This window comes from Acanthaster planci, linkage group LG07 (genome assembly GCF_054643075.1).
Source record: "Acanthaster planci isolate LZ-2023a linkage group LG07, COTS_SCS, whole genome shotgun sequence".
NCBI classification, from domain to species: Eukaryota; Metazoa; Echinodermata; class Asteroidea; order Valvatida; family Acanthasteridae; genus Acanthaster; species Acanthaster planci.
The window spans coordinates 956,666-971,696 of record NC_141783.1 but is presented as its reverse complement, the minus strand read 5'-3'; the positions used below and the strand labels follow the sequence as shown (position 1 = coordinate 971,696).

The window sequence follows — 15,031 nt, the reverse complement described above, 5'->3', positions numbered from 1 at the left end:
TGTGATGCTACCGTTGTCTAGGTACCGTGGGAGGATCTGCGTTACCTGTTCGGTGAGATCATGTACGGGGGTCATATCACCGATGATTGGGATCGACGTTTGTGCCGGACCTACCTTGAGGAATACATGCAGCCGGATATGGTAAGCCCAGAATTGGAACTGTTGTCAACACCACGTGAATGATCTACTTCATTATTTTAGCTTCAGAAGTGCAAAGCTTCAGATCTCACCGTTTTAATCGGTGAATGATAAATCTAACTCTAAATGGAAAGGACAGTTCAAAGGAGAGAAACATGACAAAGACAGCAATGTCAAATGTAAGGATAGTTTCATAAAACTCCTGTCTCTCTTTTTGCTTCGGGGACTAGTTGTGTTTTGTCCTTTGTTCCATCTTGTACATTTATGTTTTGTTTACCTGTGTTTTCTAAGAAATGAAATAAATAAAGTAAAGAAATTTGCTCCCCCCGAAGAAGAGATTAAAAGATAAACTATAATCTGGTTTTTTTTTATGTCTGTTAAGCTTCTCTTTCACAAATCTCACTGCCATTCTGAACATGTGAGATCAATTGTCCCACTCAAGAACTCTCAAACTATTAAAAGAAATCCCAACGTTTAAAATTGGACGTGCAACATTTTACCATTGAAATGCCGTGCAAAAGATTTGTCAAATGCCAGCTCACATGGCGAGAGTTTTGAGGTCTTGTTCCCAGTGCCTAAAACTTTCAGACCACATCATCATCAGTCAATTAGGCTGCATTGGCGTACGTTACTCTCAGCCCTCATGGGTGTTGGAAAATGTTTTATGCACACTGCCCAAATGGTCATACCTTTCTGCCACGTTGAAATAACCACATGAGGCAAAAGTATGCTCTCGGTCCGATGGCTGATGTGTTCCCATTGCTCGTGAGTGTACTCATGTTGATGTACTGAAAAACAGCTTTATTGTCAAGCAAAGGAGAAGCAGATTTCACTGTTGATTGTCTTCTTTTGTTTTCCAGCTTGACGGTGAGGTTTACCTGGCCCCCGGCTTCCCCATTCCCCCCAACTCGGACTACGTCGGTTACCACCTGTACATTGACGAGGTGCTGCCCCCGGAGAGCCCGTACCTGTACGGTCTGCACCCCAATGCCGAGATCGGCTTCCTGACCACCACTTCCGACAACCTCTTCAAGGTGGTGCTGGAGATGCAGCCTAGGGACAGCGGGGCTGGAGCAGGCGCAGGCACCAGCCGTGAGGAGAAGGTAATGGGCACTCCCTTCAGTCATTGTCACATTCGGATTTCGCCAACATCAGGAGTCCGACAGGGTGTTCTATTTCAATTTCTCTGAGCTGGTATTTTTTATTATGATGAGCCCCAGACTTCCGACAGGGTTGTCTACATCTTGGCTTCATTTTTAAGCTCCCACTGGTATTTTTGAGATTTTATTTCAGAATGAATAACCCCATTATGGATTTAGTGTCAGAGATGAAGCCTATTATGGAGATTAGGAAGGATTTTGGAAATCCTTCAAACCTGCCGTGCTGTGTGTAACATGTATATTACAGAATAGTGTGAAAATTGATTCCATTCCAAGTCTGTTACGAGACCGCTCACAACATGCATTTGATTTGCAACAGTGTGCCATGCAATATGGCCTCAGTAGCAGGTTTTAATACGGTCTTCTGGGTACCAGTCCAAGATGGCGTTGGATGCTTTTTCCCTGTCTCATAGCATTCTGTGATTGGTTCACACAGATCAAGGCTCTGCTAGACGAGATCATGGAGAAGCTGCCAGACGAGTTCAACATGCTGGAGATCATGGGCAAAGTGGAGGAGCGGACCCCGTACATCGTGGTGGCCTTCCAAGAGTGTGAACGCATGAACATGCTCACCTCTGAGATCAGGCGCTCCCTCAAGGAATTGGATCTCGGGTTAAAGGTCAGCATTTTTTTCTCTTCCTTATCCAGTTCGTAAGTGTGACATGACTTCAGTTTAAATCAAGCCCACTGCACACGTGCAGTGATTTCTCTTATTGTACACTCACTGAGGGAGACACATAGTGTGTGCTGGTCTATGTATCCGGTACATGTGGCATGAAATACACAAGTAGTTTTCAACAGAATGTGCACAGATTAGTTGCTTAGAAGTGACATTTCAGTTTACTTCAAGAAGTTGACTGTGATTTGCAGTGCCGCGAGCGATATTCCTGAACTTTTTGGGGAGAATTGTTATTCAGGATGCTTGGTACTAAGTTTCTGTTTTTATTTTTAGGGCGAGCTTACCATCACATCAGACATGGAGGAACTTAGCAACGCCCTGTTCTTGGACCAGGTGCCAGCTTCCTGGAGCAAGCGAGCCTACCCGAGCATGCTGGGTCTGTCCAGCTGGTACGCCGACCTGCTGCTGCGCATCAAGGAGCTAGAGAGCTGGACGGCCGACTTTGCCCTGCCCACTGTGGTCTGGCTTGGTGGCTTCTTCAACCCCCAGAGCTTCCTGACGGCCATCATGCAGTCCATGGCCCGCAGGAACGAGTGGCCGCTGGACAAGATGTGCCTGCAGTGCGACGTGACCAAGAAGAACAAGGAGGACTTCAGCAGTGCCCCCCGGGAGGGGGCCTACGTCCACGGACTCTTCATGGAAGGGGCTCGCTGGGACACCCAGACGGGGATGATCGCCGACGCTCGCCTGAAGGAGCTGACTCCCACCATGCCGGTCACCTTCATCCGCGGCATCTCAGTGGACAAGCAAGAGACCCGTAACATTTATGAGTGTCCGGTGTATAAGACCAAGCAGCGTGGGCCCACGTTTGTCTGGACATTCAACCTGAAGACCAAAGAGAAGCCAGCCAAGTGGACGCTGGCCGGAGTCGCTCTGCTGCTCCAAGTCTAACCAGGAATCTCCCAAAATGCAGACACCATTCAGAAATGGATACAAATTCATTTGTTCTTTTCGCGTGTTTTTTCATCCATTCTATACAAAGATTGAATTTTTAAGGACCAAAAAGTTTTCCAGATTTGTGATGTTGAAGAAAGTGTTATCTTAATGTTTTTGTTTGACCAAACATTTCGTTAGCAAGCTTTAAGTGTTCTGCTTTCTATAGTCAGCTCATACATTGCAGATGTTATGGTCTAGATTATGGCATACGTTGCAGCTGTTATGGTCTAGATTATGGCATACATTGCAGCTGTTATGGTCTAGATTATGGCATACGAAGCAGCTGTTACGGTCTAGATTATGGCATACGTTGCAGCTGTTATCGTCTAGATTATGGCATACGTTGCAGCTGTTATGGTGTAGATCATAGTAAACTTGCCGTGAAGTGGAGACAGCAAGGTTGAAACTGGACTCATTTATAGTCTAGAGGAGTAATTTACAATACAATGCTCTACGGAATGTTCTGTTTTGGTAATGTGCAGTATCAAACACAGGTGCATTTGAAGCCCTGTGAACTCACTCAATGTTCTTCACGAAGATGTATCTTTGAAAAGGTTAGTCAAACAAAAACAAAATTGTAAAAAATTGCAAAGTCCTCAATACTCTACAAACAGCATTGAAATGATTCAACTAAATGTGGCGCATTGTATTGTAGATCACTTGTGCTGAATGTAGATAGCGCAATAAGATTTGCTTATCAAAATGGATTTGTGTAAAGCACAGTTGTTCCACAGCATTATTTAAATGCAATAAGGTGCCGTTTGGGATTGTTTACCCCTAACAGTCCTCAATCGTTCACCTGTTGGAGGACTGAGGATTGTTAGAGATAAGGGACCATTTAAAGTACAATGAATAATCAAATATGATTTCAGCTGGATTGACATAAGTAACTTCATTCTGAGCATGATGCAAAAGATATCCAGTGTATTTTAAAGAAGCCGCGTGAGGAATTCGGTGCATTCCTGTTCAAAATTCTGGCGTTATGAATTCTGGTTTTACAAGCACAGATGTACATAGAAGTGATGTAAATATTTCTGATATCATTCTAATGTTCACAACCTTTTCCAGCTTGTTTTCCCCAGCAGTTTTATTCAAGAAACTAAGCTTTGTTGCATTGTTTAATTGGGCACATTAAACATAAATGTAGGTGCCATCCTTAATTTTTCTCGAAAATACTTTATCAGTTCTCAAACGCTGGGTGAAAATTAAATATATTCTTGGCTAAAATTGTACCTCAGAGAAGTTTGAATGGTTAAGTGCTATTTAGCTTTGATATTAAATTTTCATCTATGATGGTTGTGTGTGTATTCAGCAGTTGTACATATCTCTCTCTTGTTTCCATCCAAAATGCATCTGTGTGTTCGAGCATTAACCCTAACCCTCCTCAATCCTTCACCTGTTGGAGGACTGAGGAGTGTTAGGGTTAAAGATACTTGCTGTAGGATTTCTTACTGAAAAGTTTGAAGTAGTGTAGAAAAATTAATCTGAAAAACAAAATCCAAGTTCTACACATAAATTTGTATTCATAATACAAACACAGTTTGCCGTCCATGTATATGTATACTTCCATACTACGAATGCAAATTTGAGATGGTTTTTGGTTGTAGAGTGTTTTTTGATGAATATGTTCGATCTAAACACCTTGACTTTTTAATATTGCAGTCTTCAAACTAGTGTGACTTAAATACCACTGCTTTCCGTCCAGAATTATAAACATTCAAAGTATATTTTTGGCCTATGAAGACATTTCAAATTGAAAGCTTTAAATTAAGTGTTACAAAAGGATGAATAAAATGTGATGTTCAAAATAATGGTAGTGAAAGAGAGTGTGAGTTTTAGATTTGTTTCGTATTAAAAAGCTGTATTAAAAAGAATGAATGACAGGAACATGTGAACGTGTAATCTAGAATTCTGAGTCTAGTCATCACATCTAAATACCAATTCTAAAAGGATGATAATGTAGGATTTCGAAAGATAAATTCATAACCACAGGTATGAAATGGAGGAATTCCTCCATGTTGACATTGAATTTGAAGTGTTGTTGGCAGCAGTTCTTGATTTGAAGGCTTCCCTGAAGTATTCCACAAAAGTACTCTGAATCCCGAGCAGAGTATGTGCCAGGTAAAGAATCTAGGTGGAGTGCGGCAATAAGAGAACGCACACAAATCCCTGGCTAGCACTGGGAGACTACAAGTTGAATACGACATGAATACAAGATGTTTTTAGGCCTCATTGCACACACAAACTGAATGGGTCAAACGGCTGCAAAGAAGACTAACCCTTTTGTTGGATTTTTTGTTCTGTCTTGCTGGACAATATTTAATGATTCGAGGCTTACGAAAACGCCGCTATCTTTCATTACGTTTTTTGACGCAAAAAATCTCAAAAACTTGTCTTGAAAAGCAATTAGCCGATAAAATGACATATATATATATTTTTTTTTTTGGAAGAAATTGGTGATAAACCAGGCTATAGTTTCAAAATTCGAAAAATTTCGCTGAAATAAAAAGTTGGCTGTTTTTGACTGGTGGGTTCCATGCAAAACTTTCCACCTTCGAACGTAGGTGGCGCTATTTAAGGTGACAATCTGGACGTCTGCAAACGGTAATCAAAAATGTGGGCTAGTACAATCCAAAACGAGGCTACCGCCTTCGCATTGTTGAATGGCGAAGGCGGCGGCCTCGTTATGGATTGTAACGTAGGTGGCGCTCTTTAAGGTTTACGGTCTAGGGGTCTGCAAAAGTGGTCTAAACGGCGGACGGCTACGTTCCAAAACGAGGCTGCCGCCTTCGCATTGTTGAATAGCGGAGGTGGCAGCCTCGTTATGGATTGTAACAATTCTCTGTTTAGACCACATTTGCAGACCCCTAGACCGTAAACCTTAAAGAGCGCCACCTACGTTACAATACATAACGAGGCCACAACCTTTGCTATTCAACAATGCGAAGGCGGCAGCCTCGTTTTGGATCGTAAAAGTCCACCGTTTATACTGCATTTCCAGACCCCTAGACCGTATTCTTTGAAGAGCGCCACCTACGTTAGAATCCATAACGAGGCCACAACCTTTGCTATTCAACAATGCGAAGGCGGCAGCCTCGTTTTGGATCGTAAAAGTCCACTGTTTAGACTGCATTTCCAGACCCCTAGACCGTATTCTTTGAAGAGCGCCACCTACGTTAGAATCCATAACGAGGCCACAACCTTTCCTATTCAACAATGCGAAGGCGGCAGCCTCGTTTTGGATTGTGGTGTCTCACCCGTACGCATTTTGACCACAATAAAGAGAGCGCCACCTACGTTCAAAGGTGGAAAGTTTCAGCATAGAACTCCTTACTAGTCCCCAAGCAAAAACGAAATTTTTTATTCCTTTGGAGTTTTCGAATTTTGAAACCATGGCCTGGTTTGTCAGGTAATTTCCTCTGCAAAAAGCATCATTTTGTTGGCTAAAATGCTTGTAAAGGGGAGATATTTGAGATTTTATGGTATCTACTCCCTGGTGTTCATTCAAGCATAACAAATCAGTTTATTGTTATTAAAGACAGCGTTTGAGCAAAGGAATCCATCGACACGTGTTTCCCTGGGTTACAATAATGATTATTCATTCATCATTGGGTTTTTGGCCTTCCCAATTTCACTGCAGTTGAGCCCTATTTCCTTTTTGTTGAAGGTTCTCTGTGGTCATCTGCTTCAGGAACAGGTAACTTCAAAGGTAAATCATATTTTTGTACCAGTCCCATAAAATAGGCATCGCTAATTTCCCAGAAAGAGATCACGTCTTAAAAAGTCAGTTTTAGCCGAGAATATTTCAAAGCATGAAGCCAGAAAGAGTTGGAAACGTCAGCCAATTTCAAATTGAAAAAAATTTAATCTTTACTCAGCCGAGTAACTGAGAATATGAAATTCAATGAAATTGTTTCCAAAAAACCTATTTCAAAATAAGTGTAGCAAATTATCTATCTGCAAAAAGCCAAACAGAAAACAAAATTAAAGAAATGCAAATCACAGAGATATTTTTTGCTCATTTTATTTCAAAGACTAAAAATACAGTGCAGTTCGTCCACTTCAAACATTACCATGATTATGAAGGCTTTGATGAGTTTTGATTTTGGTAATAGACAAGGTAACCATTCTCAATCTCGTTCAATGAATTTGTTGTATTAAATTGTCAAGTGTTAATTTGGATGGTACCAGACTATTTTATGACCTACGTTCCAAGCTCCCTTTTAAATGTTTTACAAACTCTGGCTAGAAACACTGAGGTGCATTCACTGCTTTGCTTTCATTTTTACTGAAAATGAAGATATAATAACAATAATAAGGGCCATTTATAAAACGCAAAACATATCCACCACGAAGGTGCTGAGGGCGCTGTTATTATCATCATTATCCCTGCGTATTGTGCTCACATCATCTGAACATTCCTGATATCATCTCAGCTCCCAGGGGAGTATACTAGCCCGGTGCTACCGTTTCAGAGTGAGCCATTGGGTGGAGAGAGGCACTTAGGGATGAAGTGACTTGCCCAAGATCACAATGCCACCAGTGAGATAACCTCACCGTCAATATCAATGCGGCAAAATCATGACTAAATATTTAAAAAAAATATACAGAGTTTAAAGAAAATGGAAAGAATTCCATGTACGACTGCCGCAATTTTTTCCATTACCATAAAAATGGGGCAAGACATATACTTGATATTCTCCCCAGGAACTAAGCCCTGCTTCTTATCCTTTGAATTCCCTTAAACTAAAATTCTACAACTTTCTATTTGATGAAGCTCAACAAACATGAAGGCAGGTGCGTGAAACTTTCCATGAAACTTCTCACATTTATGCTGGGTATAGAGTACCTTTCCTGGGGAATGAGACTGTTGAATACAATAATCCTAGCACTGATCATGGTAAATTCTTTCTATCAAAACTACCAGCACTTTTGGACTGTGCGAAAAAAGTAAAATTTGAGACTATCTTTGACTTGTTTGAAAGATATTTACAGAAATTAAACATTTACGCTCATGTAATATTTGTAACTCTTTTTCTCCGTCAGAAATGACTTCAAGTTCAGATCGAGTCCTTTCCTTACTTCAGCTAGTCCTGTCTGCAAGCAGACTGATTCCAACAGGCTTACGAGACAACTGGGGACTTCCCATGTTCAGTCTTGTAGCAGCAAGGCATCGGCGACATGGACCAACCATCCCAGACAGCTTTCTGGTGAAAAAAAGACGTAGCGACATTAACACGTCAACACTTCCTCATTTGAGTGAAAACTCTTCCTAGATAAAATATTCCTTTTTACCTGAAATTTCTCAAAAAAAAAATTGGAGGACTCCAATTATCAGTTACAATTTAGTGCATTTTACGATAGATCTCTCCATTGGACGAATCATCTTGACGACAAAAACACACAGCATTAATAGAAATTTCGATTTCCAAATCAGCATTTCAATGATGAAACTGTGCTATGAACCCAATATGTCCAGATCTCAATGTATCAAGGTTTGCTGTGCACATTTTAATTATCATATCACCAGGCAAAGGTCTAGAAGTGCGTAAAGACATTAAACATTCCTACTGCCCAGAAAATATAACTACAATATTTAGTCAACGATGTCTTAAATGAAACATTTTGATTTTTTCTGACGTCAAGTTCTTAATAAAAATCCCAAATAATTCAAGACATTTGTAAATGTGTAATCTTTCCTGTCCTTGTTTAAAAGTTGCATTTGGTTATAATCTGATGCATGGAAATAAATTCTGAATTGTAACGCAACATTTCAAAGTCTGAATCAGAATTGGAGAATTTAGCCAGGTGATGATCTAGGGAAAACCCCAACACCACGGCCCAATTTCAGCTAAGCACATGATTTTACGCTAGCACAGGCTCCGTGTATTTCATAGAGACTGTAAGCACAGCAAAAGACACGCTTACCTCAGAAGGAAAATTTGCTCAACTAAGTGACAAGACAACGGAAATCTCTATGCGTGCGCAACTATAAGCATAGCCATGCCAAGCACTGTCATGAAATAGTGCTTACGGTCAGCAAAATTTTCTAAGCACGACTTCTCTGCTGTTAAGCTGTGCCATGAAATTGGGCCCAGGAGTTAATAGGCTAATTCCAAATGTCAACGAATCCCAGAGAAACTGAGAACGGACATAACGTGGGTGGAAAAGTTGAAGATTCCCATGGATTTACAATGGGCTAATTGTGTAGTGTTTTCTTGAAAGCTTTCAGACAAATCCTGAGTACGCAGTGTTATGAATATACGTTAGTGTGAGGGCAAAACCATTGATCAATTTAACATCTCCTGACGCAAAATACATCTTGAAATTAGGCCAGTTTATTTAACGTAACTTGCGACACCTTGTGTAAGGTTCGGTCACAACTTAAGGCATAGTGTGATGTAGACCATTCTGACAAGCAACGAACAATTGTTTGTATTTACTTTTTTATGAAAACTGAGAACTTGCATGGATTTCTGGAAATAGCTGTTTCCATGGCGATGGAGGCCACTGCTGTCTAACAAACTTAAACCTGTAAAAATAAAAAATGCCAGGGAAACGACTTGTAAATGAGTGTGAGAAATGTTTGTTACAGACGGAACATTCAAAAGGAAATCCACCAAAAACAAACCTCTTGCTGATGTACATTTTCTGGTTGAAAGTTGACAGAGTGAAAATAAAGGCAAGTTCAAACTTGGCGCGAAAGCAAACCAAAATGCGAATTTGTGATGTCAAATCAAATATTCGCGCTGCAAATTTGTTAAAGTTCAACACAATTTAACTTGAGTGGAAATTTGCTGTGCCAAATCTGCTTCACTTTCACATATACCTGCAGTATCAAGCAGCTTTGATACTAATGCCAAAGGAGGTTGGAGAAACCAACCAAGAGAGTACAAGTACAAAAGCCTTCAAGAGTCAGTATAACACTTGCCTAGATGCTTTTTTAACTGCATGATTAATGCAGAATTGCAAGAATGCAGGTGCATGGCGTCTGGCGACTTGCTGGCTGACTGGCTCAAGATGACGGGCTTGTTACTGGTTGTCTAGCATGACTGGCTCAAGATGACTGGTTGGTTGTCTAGCATGACTGTCTCAAGATGACGGGCTGGTTGCTGGTTGTCTAGCATGACTGTCTCAAGATAACGGGCCGGTTGCTGGTTTTCTAGCATGACTGTCTCAAGATGACTGGCTTGTAGGGTGATCCGTTTCGTCATAAATTAAGCAATCCTTTGGATGACTAGATGGCAGGATGGTATGATAATCAGGTCTTTGAAAAATGTTCTCAATTCGTTTGCGACAATCTTATCAGGCAGCTGAAAAGAACAACAGAAAAACAGAGTTGTATGTTTTTCTCAAGTATACACCACTGAACAAAAGCTCTCTAGACATTTTGGCCAGGAAAATCCAAATTCAAGAGCTGTGCAGAATTATTTAATAACATCACATTTAAACCAGAAAATGAAATTCAACACAAGACATACAACAGCAATGTCTCCATGACAGGGTGTTGATTGATTTGAATGTAACAGGAAAGTGTTTCAGTTCCAACAATGCACAAAAATGAGCTGTCTGAGCTTTGAATGTTTCTTTCAAGGTACAGTCCATCATTTGCAGCTATCAAAAAAGTAGCTGGAGATAATATTGTTACAACGTGCACTTGGTTTAAAGATAGTTATGGGACCTAACTACCAATTACAAGTGTCATTTTTAAAGAAAGCAAAGGAGGCCATATCTGATCATGCATCTACAGATTGCATTTTTAGAAATTTAACCAGTAGCTTTTGGTTTTCATTTGTCAAAAGTACACGTAAGTTGCCATGATGCATACATGAGTATTGTCCTTGTAACTCAATCAACAGATCAATGGCTGACATAACGTTATGTAGCCTCCCACTCAGCAGCCTTCAGGATGCTGAATTCATGTGAATTTAAAAACCTGACGGTGCAATTTTGATTTGAAATCAAAATCCTTGTTGTTTTTTTTTTTTAATATACAGTATTCACTAGGCCTCAAAATAGTACTAGCCCAGCATACAAATTCTAGCGAAAAATGCTCCGGGCTGTCTAGACTTGGTTCCTTGGTTGCCCGGTGGGCTAGTGAAAAAAAAATCAGTATAGAACCTACCTGTAGTGTTAAAATTTAGATCAAAACACATGTATTGCTTTTGGTGATAATAAATGCACGATTGCAAAACCTTTCACTACAAGTGCATGTGACATACAGCAAATCATGCCTCTTATTTTTCCAATCAGCAGTTTATTTTCTTCATTGGTATTAAAGCTAACAACAATTTTGGGTTTTCTGTTTTTGCATACGGGCCAGTAAAACTCCAAATGGGCGAGTCAAATACCCAGTTTACTAGCCCGTTGGGCTAGCCAGGAAATAAAAGTTAGCGCAAGGCCTGTTCACTGAGCAAAAATTTCATCATGAATATGGAAATTTGCATTAGCACGGCAACCAAAAAGGCAGCAAAATTCCTGTCATTAAAAAAAAAAAGGTAGAAAAATAAGGCGAACTGAGACACAAGGGTGCACCTCCAACTTGCTGTGCAAAAAATGCATTGCATAGACCCTTTTAAGCTTCCTCTAAACTTCCAAGAAGAAACAAAGGAAATGATATTAAAGAAATCAATTACTTGGTTGTAATTTTAGCATCCTATGCTGAGTAAATCTTGCTGAAGTGGTTTCAACTTGTTTAACATAATCACATATTCATTTGTCACTGTTTCCATGGTCTCTCTTATGGGATGCCACTTCTCTGAGCTCAATAACCATTCTGCGTTCTGCCCTATTCTAATTAGAATTTTGTCAATTACCATATTTGTGGCCATGTAGTACCCGCTGCAGGGCGAGGTGTAGCGTTGTGTCATCATAACTGTCCTGTTCATCTGCTCTGGCGCCATACTTCATCAGTAACCGCAGCATGGCGTCATCGCCGCTGGCACACACCACGTGCAGCACTGTCCTCTGCCGATGGGCTCTGCCCCGCAGCGTGGAATTCACATCCAGTCGGCGATCGCGGTGGTGTCTCTTGAGGAAGGATTTCAACCTGCTCACTTCCCCCTGGCTCACGTAGTCAAACATCTTCTCCACTTTACTTCTGCCCATTTCTGCGTCAGCAAAAAACAAAAACAGAGCAAAAATAGACAGTTTAGGTTCAAAAGTTTGTTGCAAAACTAACAGTTTCAGACCCACCAACTAATTTCTCTGTTGTAAAAGAAAACGAAAAAAGGTGAAAAGGGAGGTTCAAAAGGGAAACAAATGACAACCTGGATAAAAAAGTAATTTATACTCCTTCTCAGGGCTGATCTTTATTCGTAAAAGTAACTAAAAACTAGGGGGTCCTTAAATTCCCAATCTGCATGCCATGATTCATGCATGATGCCAAAAAGTTGGATAGTAAGTTTCAAACATTTGGCTGTTCCAACAAATTTCGGTAGGACTTGGGATACTACAGTAAAATCTTCCCCCGGCATGCCTGGTTGATTATGTGAAATGTTTAGTCTTGCTTGGGCAACATACCCGGGCAATATTCAGATGTTCTATGTTGGGTTAATAATTGTCAATGTCATCATCAGGTCTGTTCTTAATTTCTTAAAGGTGCAGTCCTCTAATTCAAGTGAGAATTTCAGGCTACCTCATTAACATTGACTCCCACAGTATCTTTTGAAAAAGCAGACTGTTTGGCCCCCAAAATGGCTTTCATATGAGAGCAGAATGGCTAAAAACTACGGTTGAAAAATGGTCCTAAGAGCCCGAGAAAGTTGAGGGTTGCCACTTGAAAAATGGCACAATCAGATTTCAGAAAAATCACTTTTCGGGGGGTGATTTGGTTTTATGGGAATAATTGAAAATGAAACTGGTTTAATAACCCACAAAAAATTGAAAAGAAATTGAAAGATTAGGGGCCAGATTATAATTTCATTGGTTTTTCAGGAATCTCCGGGATGTTGGTATGCATGTTATTGGGCCCTGAACGGTGCTGATTTTACACTGTTTTCAATAGAGCTTGAATTAGTGGGCTGGCTTTAAATATAACTTAAGTTAAGATAGACCATGGAGGCCGGTGGTACGGCGGTAGACCATGATCATGATCATGTAATGTGACCTAGCCTACCTCGTCGCGTCGCTCGTACCCGTAAAAAGCCGGTTTTCGTTATCCATCCAGCCTTGGCGCCACTTTTGGTAAAAAATTTTCTTATTCAGACTCGCCAACACAGTTTTCCACAGTTTGAAGACACCTTCATTTTTCAACTTACATGTAAATGATGTAGATCAACACTTTCTAGACTAGAAGTTGAAGAGAAGTAACTGGGTAACTTTCAAGAAACAGCGCCCTCTGTAGGCTTAGTAGAGGCCGCCCTCTATTGGCCAAATTATTAGCGCCTTCTGTCGATTCTTTGAACAGCGCCCTTTTAGTTGTGCTCATTTACCAGAACAGGGTCGAACCACGGACGTATATAAAAAAAACCTGGACTTGCAACGCCTTTGTATGAAAAAGAAGCCAACCAGCGGCCATTTTACCGAGCCGAATACAAAGGCGTGGGTTGGCTCCCTACTATTGACGTCAGGAAGAACAAAGGCGGGCATTACCAGGAAAGCTTTGTATTCGGCTCGGTAAAATGGCTGCGAGTGGATTCAATGACTCTATAAGCTGATTAAGGGCATTGCGAGTCCAGATTTTATTATACACGTCCGTGGGTCGAACAGGGTGCTGGGGAAGGGCTCACGGCGTTGCACTGTTATTGGTTACTTTGTGCGCGACCTCCGACCTTGAGGTTATTACTTCCTGTTAGCGATGCGTTTAGGTTTTTGATTAACCAATGGAAATGCTTTGACATAGACGGAAGTGGCAGATTATGATAAAACATGGCCTTGGAAAAATCACCGTAATTCATCTTCTCATTGAGTATCTCTGATCACGTGTCTTTTGGGGATATACATATTTCGAATCATTGGCTATCTTGATCAATTTTGGATGAAATAAAGTGTAGTGAGAATATTTCCAGCAATGAGGAAGAAAAAAGAAAAATATCGAATTGATAACTGCAACATTGAGTGAGCTCGTGCACCTGACAGAAATTTACCCACAATGCTCTGCAAGTCGTACCCTGTGACCCCGCGTGACGCGCATTTCCTTCACTAAAATCTGTGCAAGGTCATCAGCCCTTCCCTGTGGAGCGTCAAAAGTAGACAACCCCATTTTCTGCTAGTAGATTTTCGGGTTTGGGGAATTTGCGTAAAGCAATTTCAAAAACTCACTTTTCTGCCAGCGGAAACTTCAAATTTCCGCCAGCAAGTTTTATTCGACGCTTCCAAAAAGGACAATCCCATTTTCTGCCAGTAGATTTTTTTTGGTTTTTTGAAGTTGCACCATCCCTTTTTGAAAAAACATTTTTTGCTAGCAGAAATTTGGATTTTACTTTGACGACTGCGGGCTGGTCCAAAAGTGGACAAGTTAAAAACTGGAAGGACATTTTTCTACCGAAATGGACCGGTCTTGGGAAGATTGGTATCACCCTACCCTGAAAAAAAATATGTGGACGAAAGTTGCGAAGTGGCTGCCAGAGTGACGGTCCTTTGTAGTACTGCAAACGTGCGGAGCCATCTGTTGACGGGCGTCAGGCGTCATTTGGGTATTCCCTCGCTGTGATTGGCCTTTATCATGCAACTTGTATTTGCATTTAACCGATTTTGTGAAAAAGATCGGACCTTCTTCGCGTCAAGGATGTGAATTTTATGGGATTTATCGGAGAGGAGTATTATTCTAAAGGAAATTATTGAAAATAATATGTCCAGGATTGACGAAAATTATAGTGGAAGTTAATCGGAGTGCCAAAATAGCAACAATCAATTTTTTTTATATTCAGATGTAAGATTTGTTATACAATCCACCATTTATGCATTTCACAGTAGACGTATATCTGATGATTGCTCTGGGCCGTCACTTGCAAGTTTGTGTTTTCATTGCGTTAATATCTCTTCACATTGTCACTTTGAATCATTTGTCTTCATATTAATGACCCAGGCCTCCACTATAACTGCCCACTTGTATTGATGACTTAAAGAAAGATTTGAATGATAAAAATTAAATTAAATCTTTGATATCATATCAGTG

General features: G+C 40.6%; 1 protein-coding gene and 2 long non-coding RNA genes across 5 annotated transcripts in view; 2 read left to right on the top strand and 1 right to left on the bottom strand.

Annotated features, from left to right (window-relative positions):
- The window catches only part of LOC110987012 (dynein beta chain, ciliary), a 61,703-nt gene extending 56,968 nt beyond the window's left edge, over window positions 1-4,735 (top strand). For both annotated transcript variants that reach the window (XM_087139009.1, XM_087139008.1), the window contains 4 exons: window positions 22-141; window positions 999-1,241; window positions 1,735-1,917; window positions 2,251-4,735. In XM_087139009.1, coding sequence (XP_086995135.1) covers window positions 22-141; window positions 999-1,241; window positions 1,735-1,917; window positions 2,251-2,868 — 1,164 coding nt within the window. In that variant the 3' untranslated portion in view covers window positions 2,869-4,735. The remainder of the gene's footprint in view (window positions 1-21; window positions 142-998; window positions 1,242-1,734; window positions 1,918-2,250) is intronic.
- Window positions 4,736-6,458: 1,723 nt separating this feature from the next.
- On the top strand, window positions 6,459-8,587 carry LOC147798499 (uncharacterized). The gene is made up of 2 exons (XR_015425923.1): window positions 6,459-6,622; window positions 7,960-8,587. It is a non-coding gene; the product is annotated as an uncharacterized LOC147798499 (long non-coding RNA).
- LOC110987041 (uncharacterized) lies at window positions 6,787-13,267 on the bottom strand. 2 transcript variants are annotated; one of them, XR_015425906.1, is made up of 4 exons: window positions 13,173-13,264; window positions 11,730-12,023; window positions 9,357-10,226; window positions 6,787-8,120 (listed from the first exon to the last, which is right to left on the bottom strand). It is a non-coding gene; the product is annotated as an uncharacterized LOC110987041 (long non-coding RNA). The 2 variants fall into 2 exon arrangements; XR_015425905.1 differs by having other exon boundaries at window positions 6,788-8,120; window positions 13,031-13,267.
- Between the last annotated feature and the right edge of the window lie 1,764 nt (window positions 13,268-15,031).